This window comes from Apodemus sylvaticus, chromosome 17, assembly GCF_947179515.1.
Source record: "Apodemus sylvaticus chromosome 17, mApoSyl1.1, whole genome shotgun sequence".
Taxonomy (NCBI): domain Eukaryota; kingdom Metazoa; phylum Chordata; class Mammalia; order Rodentia; family Muridae; genus Apodemus; species Apodemus sylvaticus.
The window spans coordinates 43,987,028-44,002,934 of NC_067488.1; the positions used below are offsets into that span (position 1 = coordinate 43,987,028).

The window sequence follows — 15,907 nt, forward strand, 5'->3', positions numbered from 1 at the left end:
TGGTTGGTTAGTTGGTTGGTTGTATTGTGGTTTTTTTCGAGACAGGGTTTCTCTGTGCAGCCCTGGCTGTCCTTGAACTTACTATGCAGACCAGGCTAACTTCAAACTCAGAGATGCCTCTGCCTCCCAAGTACTAGAATTGAAGGTGTGTGTTAGCAGCACACACACACACCCCCAAGCTGGTTTTGTTCTTTAACATTATATTTCTGACAAAATAAGAGAAGTTTAAACATTAAGAGTCTCACTCCCTTTATAAGTTCTTTTATGAAGGCCATTGTTAGTCAGTGTTCTGCTACTATGGCAAAATGCTGGAGACAAGAACTTACAAAGAGAAAAGGTTTGTTTGGACTCATGGTTTCAATCCATGGGTCAGTTGGGTTCATTGCTTTTGGATAGTGGTGAGTATATTGTGGTTAGAATGTGCATGAGAGAAGAATCTCACCTCACAGCATCCAAGAAGTGAAAGAGAGAGAGACAAGAAGGGCCTGGACCCTTTTAAGCTCACACTTCCAACATGACATAAGTTCCTCCCACAAGGCCCCAGCCTGTAAAAGTCCCACTATTTCCATTAGTGCCACAGGAAGACGACCATATCTTCTATGAACCTTTGTTTAAAAAACAAAAATTCATGTTCTGATTAGAGTAAATATGGATAAAATTTGGGGGTAAAGCTAATCTGTACTAACTTGGTTTTTAAAACTCTTTTCTTAGGAACAATAGAAATGGCTCAGCAATCTAAAATGTGCTGATCTTGCAAAGACCTCAAGTTAAGTTCCCAGCACCCATATCAGGCAGCTTGAAACTTTCTGTGACTTCAATGCGAGAGATTCAACTTCCTCTTCTGACTAATTCAGGCACCTATAGTCACATATCCAACCCACACACAGACACATACATGCAGACATAGACAAAGACTCACCCACAGAAAGAGGCACACAAAGACTCTAACAGACACAGACTCTCACATTCACACACAGACTCTCACACATAGAGACACATTCACACAAATACAGACACATAACAAAGACACACAGACTCAGATGCATAGACACAGATACACACACACTGAGAGAGAGATACAGAAACACAGAGAGAGACACAGACGGTGGTGGTTTGAATATGCTTGGCCTGTAGGGAGTGGCACTATTAGGAGGTGTGGCCTTGTTAGAGGAAGTGTGTCACTATGGAGGTGGGACTTTGAGGTCTTAAATGTTCAAGCTACACCCAAAATGAAACATATCTAGTCTCCTCCAGGTTATCTTCCAATCAAGAAGAACTCTCAGCAACTCCAGCAAGCAAGCTGCTGTGCTTCCCACCATGATGATAATGGACTAAACCTCTGATCCTGGAAGCCAGCCCCAATTAAATGTTTTCCTTATAAGAGATGCCTTAGTCAGGGTGTCTGTTCATTAAAACCCTAAGACAGCTATCATACACTTAATTAAAAATAAATAAATCTCCTTTTTTTTGGTTTTTTAAATTTTTTTTTTGAGACAGGGTTTCTCTGCATAGCTCTGGCTGTCCTGGAACTCACTCTGTAGACCAGGATGGCCTCGAACTCAGAAATCTGCCTGCCTATTCCTCCCAGAGTGCTGGGATTACAGGCGTGTGCCACCACCGCCCGGCTATAAATCTCCTTTCTAAACCTCCTTTTGATCTTTATTTTCCCAAATGAGATCGGGGTAAACTTGTGTTGTTTCCATTTTAGCTAAGACTAATTAGAAAGGTAAACTTCAAATTTTATTATTATTATTATTATTATTTTACTGAATGTCTGTGTATGGATGCCCCTGTGTTGCAGTTCATGTGTAGAGGCTGAAGGACAGCTTTCAAGAGTCAGTTCTCGGGGCTGGAGAGATGGCTCAGCGGCTAAGAGCACTGACTGCTCTTCCGAAGGTCCTGAGTTCAAATCCCAGCAACCACATGATGGCTCACAACCATCCGTAATGAAATCTGACATCCTTTTCTGGTGTGTCTGGAGACAGCTACAGTGTAATTACATATAATAAATAAATAAATATTAAAAAAAAAAGAGTCAGTTCTCACATGTCACTGATATCCAGATATCCAGGGATTGAACTCAGGTCACAATGCTGTCACGAGGCGATCCACTGACGAACCAGCCTGCCTCCAGCCTGCCTCCACCTTAGGCTTAAAAGCCATCTCATAGTAAAACAAACTAGGCTCATTCCAGTTTATGATTAAACCTGTTTCTCAAGGGTCGGGCTATGCTGCACCTGTAACCTTAATTGCAAATGATTCGGTTGCACACTATCTGTTCCTGGAATGGCAATTGTGCCTTTGTTTCAAAAGGTTATATGACCCCTCATTTTATGACTACCTGTTGTTATACCACCTTGTTATGTCCACCGTGCTCCAGAAGGAACCAATTTATTATGCTAGTGTTCTGCTCCTGTAATCCCAGCTGTTTTGCTCACCAAAACCCCCCCATTTGGAAAGGCCCTACCCCTGAGCTATAAAACCCTTGTCTTCCTCACATCTAATGCCGACTGTCTTAGTCAGGGTTTCTATTCCTGCACAAACATCACGACCAAGAAGCAAGTTAGGGAGAAAATGGTTTATTCAGCTTATACTTTCCACACTGCTGTTCATCACTAAAGGAAGTCAGGACTGGAACTTAAGCAGGCCAGGAAGCAGGAGCTGATGCAGAGGCCATGGAGGGATGTTTCTTACTGGCTTGCTTCCCCTGGCTTGCTCATCCTGCTCTCTTATAGAACCCAAGAACACCAGCCCAGGGATGGCACCACCCACAAGGGGCCCTCACCACTTGATCACTAATTGATAAAATGCCCCACAGCTGGATCTCATGGAGGAACTTCCCCAACTGAAGCTCCTTTCTCTGTGATAACTCCAGCCTGTGTCAAGTTGACACACAAAACCAGTCAGTACACCAACCCCTCAAACCCAGCCTTAGGGGGAGACAGCCTATGCACACAAATTTAAAAGCTTGATTTCATTAATTTGGCCATGATGATTTGGGCCAGTAGTCTTTCTCCTCACATCTTTGGAATAAGCACCATTTCACATCCCTCTTGAAAAATATTTATTTTATATGCAAGCGTGTTTTTGCCTGATTTTGTGTGTGTGTGTGTGTGTGTGTGTGTGTGTGTGTGTACCACATGTGTGCCTAGAGTCCTTTGAGGTCAGGGTATAAACTCCCTTGGAATGGGAGCTGTGGATAGTTAAGAGCTGCCGTGTGGATGCCAGGAACTAACCCACATTCAGATAAAAAGAGTATTTTGGAAGAATGTTTATTCTCCCCTCTTTAACTTGCTTGGCCTCCCTCCTGACACTCAGTTGACGTCTCTGTTGCTGCTGCTGCTGCTGCTGCTGCTGATGATGATGATGATGATGGTGATGGTGATTATGATGATGATGATGATGATGATGATGATGATGATGATTCCTTTCCTGAGAGCAGAATCTGCATTTCCAGGCTTTCATTGTTGAATAAAGACAAGCAGCTTCTGAGAATCTCCTGGGCTTCCAGTACCAGACTGGCATGGCCGAGGCACCCCACCCCACCGTGTGGACTGAGTAATTATTGGCCCTCACCCCTTAGTGAGAGATAGCTATTCTGGGACTAATCTGGCATAAGGTGAAGAATGAAACTTGAATCTGTACCATCTTTGCAGGTATTAGGTCAAAACCTCCAGGATCTGACCTCATGGCATATCCTTACATATTAAACCACAATAAAACTCTTGAAAATGGTTTCCAAGTAACAATTATCACAGAAAAGCTCTGGGCAGGGCTACAAGGAAAATCGCTAGCAAGGTTGCAAAGCACCTGTGACCTTTACAATGAAAATGAGTCCTACTGACTGACAAAGAGAGCTCAGGGCCAGGGCCTGCAGGAAGGATCTGTGATAATTATAAGGATAGATTCTATAGGTGGAGGATGCACATGGGGCCTCTTACACAGGGCTGAGCTCTGTTCACTGCGAGACAAAGCCAAGGATTAGACCCTAAATAATTCTCAGAATAGTGAGGGGATTTGGGTAGAGGCTGGCTCCTAATAGAAAAGCCCAGGGTCACCAGGTTATGTGACCACTTTTGGGGGCTTTCCCGGTGACCAGGCATTACCCGTTTCCTTCTGTTGAAGCAAATCGGCGCAAATGATTGACAGCCATGGTTTCTCCAATGCTTACTCTGCACTGTGCTTCCTACAGCAGGTATGACTCGGTTGTCCCACTAAAACAGCTCCTCAGCTAGGCTGGGATTGGGGCCTAGCTCCTCTCCTCTCCTCCATGCTGGGATGTTGTTTGGCCTGAGGTTAGGAAGATCTAACACATGCTGTCACAGTGGCTGTGAGTCCGTGTGTACATCTGCCCTGCTGTGTTTGGAAATCATTTTCTCCTTGAAGTCATACACCCACCGCCTCTGGCTCTTACAACCTTTCTGCCTTCCACATAGATCCCTGAGCCCCGAGGAGAGGGGTGGATGTCTCGTCTGCATCTGAGCACTCCACAATCTCTGTGTTAGCTGTCATTTACTATAAGGAGTTTCTCTAAAGAGGATTGGGAGATGCACTGATATATAGGTATATAGCAATATGTCATAGAATTCATTTTAATGTTATATCTACTTAGCAGAATCATATAATACTAGATTTTTTTCCTTAGAGGTCATGACCTCATTCTTAGCCTCATTGACACTATTTTGCATAAACTCCATCTCATGGAGAATGCCTTAAATCTAGTTTATTTTTTTAAAAAAAGTGGATTGTTCCTCCCGTGCTGCTCATCCCACTGCTGTAGCAGTGGGCATCCCTCGTCAGGCATATCAGGAGTATAGCTCACAGGGTTCACAGCTAGGTAATACTAATGGTTGCTTTTCTCCTCTATTCGTGTGCACAGTACCTACTAGAACCATAAAAGCTGGCCAGTGTGGGCGAAGCTTCCAGATGAGAGCCAGCCTCATTTCTCCATAGTCTATGACTCAGGTATGTGGTGTCTTCAGCAACAGGATCTTACTGCAAAGTTCTGGATGGAAAAAAAATAGCATTGACGATCTATAATCGTCTGTAATGTTTGGTATGTCTATGGGAAAAATAGCATTGATAATAGTCTGTAATGTTCGGGTGTCTATGGGACTCCACTGGTCAAAAACTTAAAAAGTGGTAGCCTATTTCTGGTCCTGAGGTTTTTAGTTGGTAGCGTATGGTGTCTAGTTGGGGTATTGTGCTCCTATTACAAGGTAACACTGTTTAAACTTTTTTTAATATATGAATATGTGTGTATTGTATATGCACATATACACATACATATACATCATATACATCTACATATATATCTACATCTACATATATATGGAGCTCTCTAAAACTACCAAGTGGGCTTTATCCTGGTTTTGTTTTACGTCTGTTATGGCTCCCCTGATCCATGACTCTAGACAGTTTGTCCTGACAGCTTTTATTACCAGTCAAGCTCCTCCTTTGTAACCTTTGGTTTTATTTATTTTTCTGTGTTTTAAGGGTGCTTTCTAGTTACCTTTGTGTTGCTGTGATAAAGCACTCTGACCGAAAACAATGTAAGGGAAAAGATTTATTTCCGCTTATTCTTCCAGCACACAATCCATTGTTGAAGAAATCAAGGCAGGAAATGAAACAGAAACCGAGTGTAGGAGTGCTGCTTGCTGGCTCCTCACCAGAGCTGCCAGCACAGAGGCTCCAAAAACTCCAGATAGCCCTGAGAACTGGGACTTCAAGGCAGGCTCAGCAGACACACCACTCCGGAACTGGAGGCGCTCCGAAGCTGCACTTCCTGTGGGCCACTATGGCCCCAATCAGAAAGAATTCCCTTTGAGATTTGGTTCACACATCTGCATTCCTTAGGACTGTTCGGACTCAAGCTGAGATACTTCCCAAGTGGCACAGGGGCTCAGGACACCCCAGCAGAAGTCCTTTATAGCATGTAAGAGTTCTGCCTGTGTGTCTTGCTGCTGCTGCTGCTCCTGCTGCTACAGTGAGGCCCCAGGAACCCCTCAGGCTAAAGGGGGAGGTGAACTCCACCCAGATGTGAGGGGGGAAAATGGAGCTGCCAAGGAGTTGGAATGGAAGAGGCCTGGGCAGAGAGGACAGGAGGTTTCTCCATCCTAGGCATGCATAACAGGAAGAGAGGGCTATGGGTGAAAGAAATCCCAGGTACAGTGCTAGAGCCCCACAGGGGGCAGTATGGGGACTGCCAGTTGTGATCCTGCTGTTCTTTTGACTCACATTAATCTTATCAGCTCCCCACTCCCCAGCCTTTCCTCAGGGATGGCTGAGGAGAGGGATATATGAGAACTGTCATGGATCTTCTGCAAGCTGCAACATAGGGCATGTCTGCTGTGTGCCTCAGCCCACATGAGATGCCAGGCAACCTTGGCAGGTCCAGGAAGCCTGAATTCTTTGCATATCCTTGGAGTGGCACAGCCATCAACTCCTCCTGTCTCTGAATGTCTGTTCTCCCCAACTCTAGCCTATTGCACAATCCCTGCCCCATCCTGGAAGGTTTCTGAGTAGATTCTGTGGCCCTTCATGGATTACCCACAAGGAAACTGGAGATTTGGGTCATTAGCGGGAACTGCGGCTACCCAGAGACTCCACTGAACACTTGGCTCTCTAGCCCCAATTCTCCAGATTCCAACATCTAGTAGCTGTGCTGTGTGGATGGGAACTCTCTTCCTCTTTAGCATCTCCATCTGCTTCTTCCACTTCTCCAAAGAGTGCTTCTGCCAGAGCCATAGAAACTACTTGGCTTGGCGGCAGCAGGGTGGGATGGGGTGGGGGTGGGGGGTCTTAGTTAGAGTTTTATTGCTGTGAAAAGACACCACAACCAAAGCAACTTTTATAAAGGAAAACATTCTATTGGGGCTGACTTACAGGTTCAGAGGTGCAGTCCATTATCATCATGGTGGGAAACAGGAAGGCAGACTTGGTGCTGGAGGACCCGCGAGTTCTACATCTTGATCTATAGGCAGCGGGGAACTGTGCTGTACTGGACATAGTTTGTGCATATAGAAGACTTCAAAGCCCACCTCCACAGTGACACACTTCCTCCAATAAGGCAACACATACTCCACACCTACTGATAGTGCAGCTCCCTGTGGACTAAGCACTCAAACACATGGGTCTCTGAGGGGCCATACTATTCAAACCTCCACAGGGTGGCTCATGACTGTGATTTTAGCATTCAGAAGGCTAAGACAGAAAGATCCCTGCAAACTCCAGGGCATCCTGAGCTTCGTCATAAATTCCATGTCAAATGAGACCCTTTCTCAAAAAAAAAAAATCTAAACAATGAAATGAATAAACCTTAAGCTGTGTGAGGATATTTACCTCCCATCTGGATAGAAGGCTTCTCTCTCTGAGGTCCAAGGAAGGAAATGTTAGGAACCCTCTGCTTAACAGCGGTGAACTGCAGACTTCCTTATCCTCGATGCCTTGGTTTTCTCCCAGGCCAGTCTGAAAATGTTACCCTCCAGTCAGGACACTGACAGGGACAACCCAGAGGAGGAATTCTATGAGGAAAGTTGTACTGGCTGGTTTTGTGTGTCAACTTGACACAGGCTGGAGTTATCACAGAGAAAGGAGCTTCAGTTGGGGAGGTGCCTCCATGAGATCCAGCTGTGGGGCATTTTCTCAATTAGTGATCAAGGGGGGAGGGCCCCTTGTGGGTGGGACCATTCCTGGGCTGGTGTTCTTGGGTTCCAAAAGAAAGCAGACTGAGCAAGCCAGGGGAAGCAAGCCAGTAAGAAACATCCCTCCATGGCCTGTGCATCAGCTCCTGCTTCCTGACCTACTTGAGTTCCAGTCCTGACTTCCTTTAGTGATGAACTGCAATGTGGAAGTGTAAGCTCAATAAACCCTTTCCTCCCCAACTTGCTTCTTGGTCGTGATGTTTGTGCAGGAATAGAAACCCTGACTAAGACAAAAGTGTAATATTAATGCTTGCCCCAGTTTTTGAGGGTCCTGTCACAGAACAGCCAATGAAATCAAACATTTTTCCAACCAGCGATCTCAAACAAGCGATCTCCCCTCTGCCAACTTGTGAGCAAATCAAACTCTCAAAACATACAAACATAAGGGAGCAGTCCTTCCCCCATGGGCTGCTGGGTTCCTGTTAATGACACTCAGAGGGGCTGGTGTCAATGTTTGTCTTGAGGACTGACCGAGAAGGTGAAAAAAAAAACATAAGTTTAATTGAGATTCTAGAGATATGCATTTTCTCACCAAAAATATGATACTCTTTTTTGTTTGTTTGTTTGTTTTTTGGATTTGGTTTTTTTGAGATAGGGTTTCTCTGTATAGCCTTGGCTGTCCTGGAACTCACTCTGTAGACCAGGCTGGCCTCGAACTCAGAAATCCACCAGCCTCTGCCTCCCAGAGTGCTGGGATTACAGGCGTGCACCACCACCTCCCCACCTTGCAATATGATACTCTTAATGTATTACTTGAAGTGTTGAAGCCAGGCTCCAGGAAGGGAGGACAGGGGCGGGGTGGGGGGGGTGGGGGCAGGGGCTGGAGACAGAAACAGAGGCCTCAATATGGTTGCAACACATGTAAGAGAAGGGTGACTGGCTGTTGAAGATGTCACTTCAGCTCAGGAGTCCTTGTTTGGAGCTTGGGGAAGAATTGTACAAGAGCCACTCAACCTGGGACAGTGAGTTTCTGCCCTCTTCCCAGTGCTCACCAGTGCTTCAAGCCTCTGGTGACTGGTGACAGGTGGTACAATGCCCGTAGAAGACTGCTCTCTGCAAATATGACAGGCTGGGTTCACCTGAAATTTCCCACGGGCCAGACCTGGGTCAGGGATACTTCCCAGACAGTGATCTCTCTCTTCCTGTTGCCAGCCTGTGTTCTCCCATCCCCCAGGAATAGAAAGGATAATAGACTACATCCTGAATGTGCTCAATGAATAAGAAGATCACGACAGAAACAACTGTCACCAGAGAGAGAACCTGTGCGGGAGACTACACTATGCTACTCCCAAATAGGCCATCCAAGATAGTGTGACAAGGTTTTATTCTGACCTGGGGCTTCAAAGCTAAGAGGAACTTCTGTGTCCCCTGTAATGATTAAAACAAAACAAAATAGAAAACAGGCAGTCCATCTTCAGAAGGCCCCTTTCCTGTCTCTACTAGGGCAAATTGTGAAGTGTCCACACCGATCAGCCTACATACGACAGGCTGCAGGATCGCAACTAACCTTGACACCTCCGGATGCCTGGAGTTAGGCTCTTTAAAGGCTTAGTTACCTGAGAAATGTTTTTTTTTTTTTTCTGCATTTAGGAGCAGTTTCAGAACAGCAAAGCAGGAAAGGTTCGCACTTCCTCTCCCCTAGGTATCTCCTACTAAACTCCTATTGCCAGTTTAGGAAGGGGGAAGCTCCTTTCTGCTCCTGAGGAGGTGCTGTTAGACCTCCTCAGGAACTCACAGGCCTGGAGGACTAGGCCCTCTGCGGGGTTTCCATTCCAAATTCTAACCTGACTTAGATCTCAACCTCTTATCTTTCATCTTCCACGTGAGGCTGTGAGAGGCCAACAGCACCTAGGGCCACCCAGGGAGCTTGCTAAATTGGTTTCTGTGCCACCTGATCCCTTGTCCGGATCACCTTTATGGGATCCAGAAGATGGTACGTGCTTTCCACATCCCAAAGATGTACTTTGACATGATTTCGAGAATTTGAAGTTGTAAGATGTGGAATGAGTGTCAGCATTTTCAGAGTCTCTGGCTCATAAATACCCTACAGGCATTTGCCTGCAGCGTCCATGGAAGAGCCTTCGCGGCTGAGCCTCCGCGGCTGCAGTGGAGAGGCAGGTGCTCTGTGGCAGCATTTGCTTGGGGCTGCAGTGAAGTTTGCACCCTCTAAGCTTTCCTTGCAGAGATCTGATCACATCTGAAGAATGACTATCCATCAGCCTTTTGTTCTCTACACAATATTGGTCAGCAGTGTCAGTGCCTATACAGACTTAAAGTAGCCAAACCCACCTGCTTATGGGCCCAGTAAGTGCATATTTGCTGAGAACTCTTGTGTCAGGCACTGAGCATTGTGCCAGTGAAAGGGGGAGTCTTCCCTTTCAGGGTGACTATCTACTGTCAACCTAAGCTACAGGAAGGTATGAGCCAAATTATTTTAGTAACGCCAAATGTAGACATGATACAACTGCCTATGGCAAGAACAGGGCTCGTCAAGGTAAAATGCCACCCATGCTGTAGGTCAGACATCAGGAAGGGTGACTCTGTGGAAACACTCAGTGGGACTATTGTTCACAGTGCAGTAAACGAGGTGACGTAGGGGTGGGAGTGGCGGTACCCTGCCTATCTTTTTTCAAATATACCCAACAGACACAATGCCCAGATGTCCCTGACCCATAACATCTGGGTCTACAATGTCTTGATGTTGTGACAGTGTGAACATACCCACATCCCACTCTATTCACTCTAGTTCGAGATTCAGTAACTGATGTGAGCAAGCCAACATGTCAATAAACAGAGGGCCTTGGATTAGGTGACTTTGCCCAAAACCAGGAGCATCTATGTATAAAAGCCAGCATCCTCATAGTTTCTGCACAGAAGGCCAATAATGAAACAAATGTATTCAGAGCCCACAGGGGCTGGAGAGATAGCTCAGTGGTTAAGAGCACTGACTATTCTTCCGAAGGTTCTGAGTTCAAACCCCAGCAACCACATGGTGGCTCATAATCATCCGTAATGAGATTTGATGGCCTCTTCTGGTGTGTCTGAAGACAGCTACAGTGTACTTACATATAATAAATAAATCTTAAAAAAAAAAAGCCCACAGGACTATAGATTTTATGGCTTTTAGACTTAAATGACTTAAATTATGCCTTAACCGCACCATTAAATGTCAGCAGATGATGACATAATACCGGAAATGTACAAAGGAGACACGGCCATCAACCTCACAGTGTGAGCTCAGCTCAGGGTCCACACAAGAGGATGGGCTGAGGCATTTCAAACAGCAAATGGCGACATCAGTTTGACAATCAGAAGACCTTCATCCTCAGAACCCTCAGAAGTTGCTTTTAAAAAGAAAAAGAAGAATGATCGTAGATAAGATAAGGAACAGGAAATTCAGGATAACTGAGAAATCAATTTTGATGACTCACACAGATACTGGTTGACAAAGAGAGGGACACTCTGGACAGAAGTCAAGCAGTGACTGATGGCAGCTCGGACGTCATCAGCAGCTCAAGCGAGCTCCTCTCCTTGGACGAGGGGATCGCCATCTGCACTGAAAGATCCTTTCAGCCTGCAGTGTCTGAGCAGCATCGCCTGTATTAACCCTTTAGCCCACGGCTCTGCACACCATGCACACCTAGGGTGGTCAGTGAGCCTGTCCCTGCGGTCCAACCTCTCTGGTCCTCAACACTTCCATTAATCTGCAAAGCAGTGCTACAAAGGTCTTATCAGTAGTTGGGAAACACTGTCATAGCAAAAAATAACAGATTACACAGTTTTATAAATTAGACAAAAGGAGACTATAGCGTGGTTTATTTGTTTGTTTATTTAGAGACAGTCTCTTGTCTCCCAGGTTGACCTTATGTGGCTTCAAACTCGATATCCAGGCAAAGATGTCCTTGACCTTCTGACCCTCCTGCCTCCACCTCCCCAGTGCTGAGGTTACAGGAGCCATAACGTTCCCTTGACAGGGTGCTAAGAATGGAAGCCCGGGGTTCCTACACCGCAAAACAGGCGCTCTACCCTCTGAACCACATCTTGGGCCTTAATGTGTTGTTTCTACCCTTTGGACACAGAGCCTTGTGTTCTCATTTTACTGATAAGCAAGTGAAAAGAAAAATTAGAGTCTGTGCCCCAGGACATAGGAGTGAGTGGTGGCAAGAGGGTGACCCCTTCCAGGTTGGGTCTGAGGGATGTGACCTGCAGCATGGAAAACCATTCTGGAGTGAATGCTTGAAGGACAGACACTGTAATAAAGTAAAATTTTTAAGGGGCCTTTGGAGCCTATGGGACACCTGCCCCTGAGCCAGCCCGTCTCAGACCTGTGTGGTGTCAGTTCTGGGTGCGGGAAGCTCGGTGGAAGAGGGTCCCCAGCACTTGTGCACTACCAAGAAAGCCAGGGAGATCCTGGATTCTGGGGGACAAGCGACTAACGAGACCCCTGCTCAAGCAGTCCGTTGACCTGGGGAGTTTAGAAGCCAGTCAGGGCACTGATGGAAATCTTCATTTCTATAGCAACAAAGCCCCTCATGCAGCTCCACACACTGTCTTGCATGCCCTGCTCTCATCTGGCGACTGTCCCTCTCTTTGGGTCCTCTGGTCTCATCAAGAAACTCCAGCCTACCCAATTTCAGCGCCAAGCGCCATTCTTCAGTAGAAGTCTGTTGGTCTCTAGGACTCTGGGGACCTGCACCAAGTAAGATTCTGAGCTCTGCCCTTCCCAGCCAACCATATTTCCAGGAGCAGCCTATCTGCCTTCTCAGTGACAAGCAGGAGGTCACCTGAGTTCAACCCCAGGGTGCTGATCTTACACAGCACATCCTTGTGTAAGAAGGCAGCGGGAACCTTATGATCAGGCCTAGATGAGGCATGATCTATGAAAAAGACCACAGAAAGTACTTGGAATGGAACAGGGGTGTGGGGTGACAGGCATGATGAGCTCACTGGTCTCCAAACACAGCTCTGGAAAGTTAGGGAGAATCCAGCCAATGGAGTCATGCGCCAAAACTGCTGCCGGTTTAGAACTCAGTTCCCAGATCCATTCTCTTCGTTGGGGCAAGGTGTTGCCCAGGCTTTCAGAGATGAGGAGAAAGGTAGACACGCACTGACCAGGAACAGCTTCTCTTTGATGGAGGATGTACAGTCGCTAGGGCTGACTGACAAGGGTCCTGGAGCTGGACCACAGGCAGAGGAGAGAGGAAAGGCTTCCGGCTTCACTCACAGCCAGACAGTTCTGGATGCTCCTCGCTCCAGAATAGACTGGAGTTCACAGGGGCTCCTGAAGTCCTGAGGAGATTGGTGTCATCTCCGGATAGAATCCTCAGGGTCCATCCCAGGGGTGAAGCATGCTGGGGGCTGGGGGAAGGAGGCTACCCAGCTGGCATCCCATGTGACAATCTTGCTGAAGCCAGTCTGACCACACCTCGTTCAAGCTAATCTGTCCCAGCATCTGCCCTCCCCCTCACAGCCAGAAAGGAGGCCTCTCCATAGGTTTCCATTTTCCAAGTGTCTTTGAATTCAGGTTAAAGCAGCCCACTTCACAACCGGGCCTCCAGTCAGCAGGTGCCCTGAAGCTCAACTCTTTTGAAGTGGTGATGCACTGGCTCAGTTCTTCTGATGTAGTTAGAGGGAGCCATGGATGTGTGAAAAAAAAGAAGCCCCCAAAATAGCTCATTGGGCCTCCTGAGAGGCCTACCTCAGCCCCCAGCAACCGGTTCATGACCTTGACACCCTCTTCAAACCAGCTCGTGGAAGCTAGCAGATGACCAGCGTACAGAATATAGCACTCTGAACAGTGGTCATGGTCTCCACCTGCCACATCGGTGAGGTTGTCTCCTGGAATCCTTCTGACTGGAGTTAAAGAAGTACTGCCTATGGCTACATGTTCTAGTCGCATGATGGCACCGAACGACGACTCCTAACTCTGCAGCTTGGGAGCCTGTGTGGTGCGCTGCACCTACTGGCTGAGATAGATACACCAGATGCAGAGGGCTAGCAGTCCCCAGCTGACAGGGAGGCTCCGGCTACTGTTGCAGAGGTCTGTGTTGCAGCAGGAGGACTTGGAGTAGGCTGTGACCTGATGAATGTCAGGGCAGGTAAAGGTACATGTTTTTGTCACTGTCATTTTCTGGCCTGGTGGTGCTGGAAACAAAGGGCAGAGGGTCATTTACTGAGACCTATAGGACCCACTCCTGGCCCGTCAGCAAACCCAGGTCACCTGCAACCTCCAGTTCAAAGGGTCAGACAGCAAGGTCAAACTCAGGATGGAGCCAAGTTCAGGGTTCAGTATGTGGCCAGGATTAAGGCTTAGTATATAACCAAGGTCAGGGCTCAGAGTCATGAAGATCAAGGCTCAGAACAGGACCATGATGAGAATTGGATGCAACATGGGACCCAGGACCAGGGCTCAGGAATATGACTAGGGTTACCCACTCCCCTACCCACTGTTTTCTTTTTTGAGTACCTAGCACTCTTGACAACAGTTAGAATTGTGTGTTTCACGTGCCTGTACTCCAGCACAGACAGTAGTTCCCTTGGAATATCCCACCCACGCTTCCTAAAGCATCAGGGCTGGGTTTCATTTTGTAGGGAGGACTGGACACTCAAAGCACTTTCCTGAACAGTTGCAGGGAAACTCTCAGGGCCTTATCTGCCCAGCTTCCTCTACCAGCGAGCTTTGCCTTAGGTTGGCATCCCCAGGTGCCCGATGCAGGTTCTGTCTCCCGACCCACCTACCTAGGACCAAGATACTCACTATACCAGTTGGTCAAGCAGTAGCGGCTCGTGTTGTGGCAAGATGTAGGCCAGTAGCAGTTCTCTGTACCACTGCATTCATGACACCGCAGCGCCTGGGCTGGAGAGACACAGCTGGGGTCAGAGACAGAGGCACTCGATAACCACACCAGACAGCACGGGGCCCCGCTCTGAGGGAAGCACTGAGCACCAAGCAGCCCATTCTCTTTCCCCGGCCACCCATGTGGACAGCCTCCCTCCCGGCAGCCATGAGGCGTCAGCTCGGAGGGCAGGGCCCTGTCTCTGGGACTGAAAACCAAGGCTCTGAGCAACCACAGAACATCACCAGCCAGATGATGCTAATTCCACAAGACTTTGCAAAAGAGACAGCAAGTCTAGCAGGACAGCTAGGCTTAATAGAAAATAGTGAGTAGGAGGACCAGTGAGACGGCTCAGTGAGTAGAGACACGTGCTGTCAAGATTGAAGACCTGAGTTCAATTCTCCAAAATCCACAGTGAAAAAGAATCGGTTCCAACAAGATACCTGCTGACTTTGACATGATCACATGTACACACTCACATACACACAGACACACACACAGCAGAGGGGGGATGAGGAGGGGAGGAGAGTGGAAGGGGAAGGGAGGACAGTGGAGGGCAGAGGGAGAGAGAATAGTAAGGTAATAAAAGAATTTTAAGGTGAGTGGTACCCATGCCATGACTCTGTGACTAGATTGTGGGGCCTCCAACAAGTCCAGTCCCCTGTGCCAGCACCTCCTCTGGACAGCAGGACCACATCCTCTGGGGGCAGGTCTAGCCAGGTCATCTCACCCCTCAGGATGCCAACCAGGGACAGGATGCCACACAGGGGTACCCACTTCCTTACTCACCTGAGGATGCCAGCAGAATGAGGGGCAACAACCAAAGCAGGTGAGTCCTCATCTTGGGCAGTGAGAGCAAGCAGAGCCCGTGTCCAGCTAGCACTGGACCAGCCTGTCTTTATATCCCTCTTGCTCTAGTAGGTGGGGCCTTGGTCTGTCTCTCACCCCGGACTACCTACATGTGTCATCTCTGGGTGTGTAGTTGGGAGGTGAATACCTCTAAGAATTCTTTATCCAGAGCTCCAAACCCTCTCCCACTCCCATCCTCCCTTTTCCCTGCTCCCTACAAAGCCCCCAGCCCTGACTCCAGTCTGCTGCACAGCTCTGATTCTAACCAGGCTTTCACTGAGGTAAAAACAAAAACAAAAAAACAATGTCCCAGCATGGTTGAAACACCAGCAAAGGAGTCTCAGGCCAGAGAGGGAGCATGCTCTCTACGCTCCACTCCTGATGTGTAGGTGGTGTTTACCCTTCGTGTCCCCGAGGCCCCTTTGCGTCTCTCAGCTCTTCCAATAAGCCCAGGGAGGTTACTCTCCATGGCCTGCGAGGAGCCAGAAAAGGAATCAATAGTGATGTTCACTCAGTAAG

General features: G+C 47.6%; 1 protein-coding gene across 1 annotated transcript; it reads right to left on the minus strand.

Moving 5' to 3' along the window:
- Window positions 1-11,530: 11,530 nt before the first annotated feature.
- LOC127667344 (lymphocyte antigen 6D-like) lies at window positions 11,531-15,380 on the minus strand. The gene is made up of 3 exons (XM_052160349.1): window positions 15,329-15,380; window positions 14,461-14,559; window positions 11,531-13,847 (listed from the first exon to the last, which is right to left on the minus strand). Exons 1-3 carry the CDS (start codon window positions 15,378-15,380, stop codon window positions 13,663-13,665), a joined length of 336 nt encoding a protein of 111 aa, XP_052016309.1. The 3' UTR covers window positions 11,531-13,662.
- Between the last annotated feature and the right edge of the window lie 527 nt (window positions 15,381-15,907).

Bases quoted from the DNA above. Each gene is read 5' to 3' on its own strand.
- LOC127667344 (XM_052160349.1), bottom strand. From the start codon at position 15,380: ATGAGGACTCACCTGCTTTGGTTGTTGCCCCTCATTCTGCTGGCATCC. The intron at 14,560-15,328 runs GTGAGTAAGGAA...GTGTCTCTCCAG, and splicing joins CATTCTGCTGGCATCCTCAG to CCCAGGCGCTGCGGTGTCAT. The intron at 13,848-14,460 runs GTGAGTATCTTG...CTTTGTTTCCAG, and splicing joins CTGCTTGACCAACTGGTATA to CACCACCAGGCCAGAAAATG.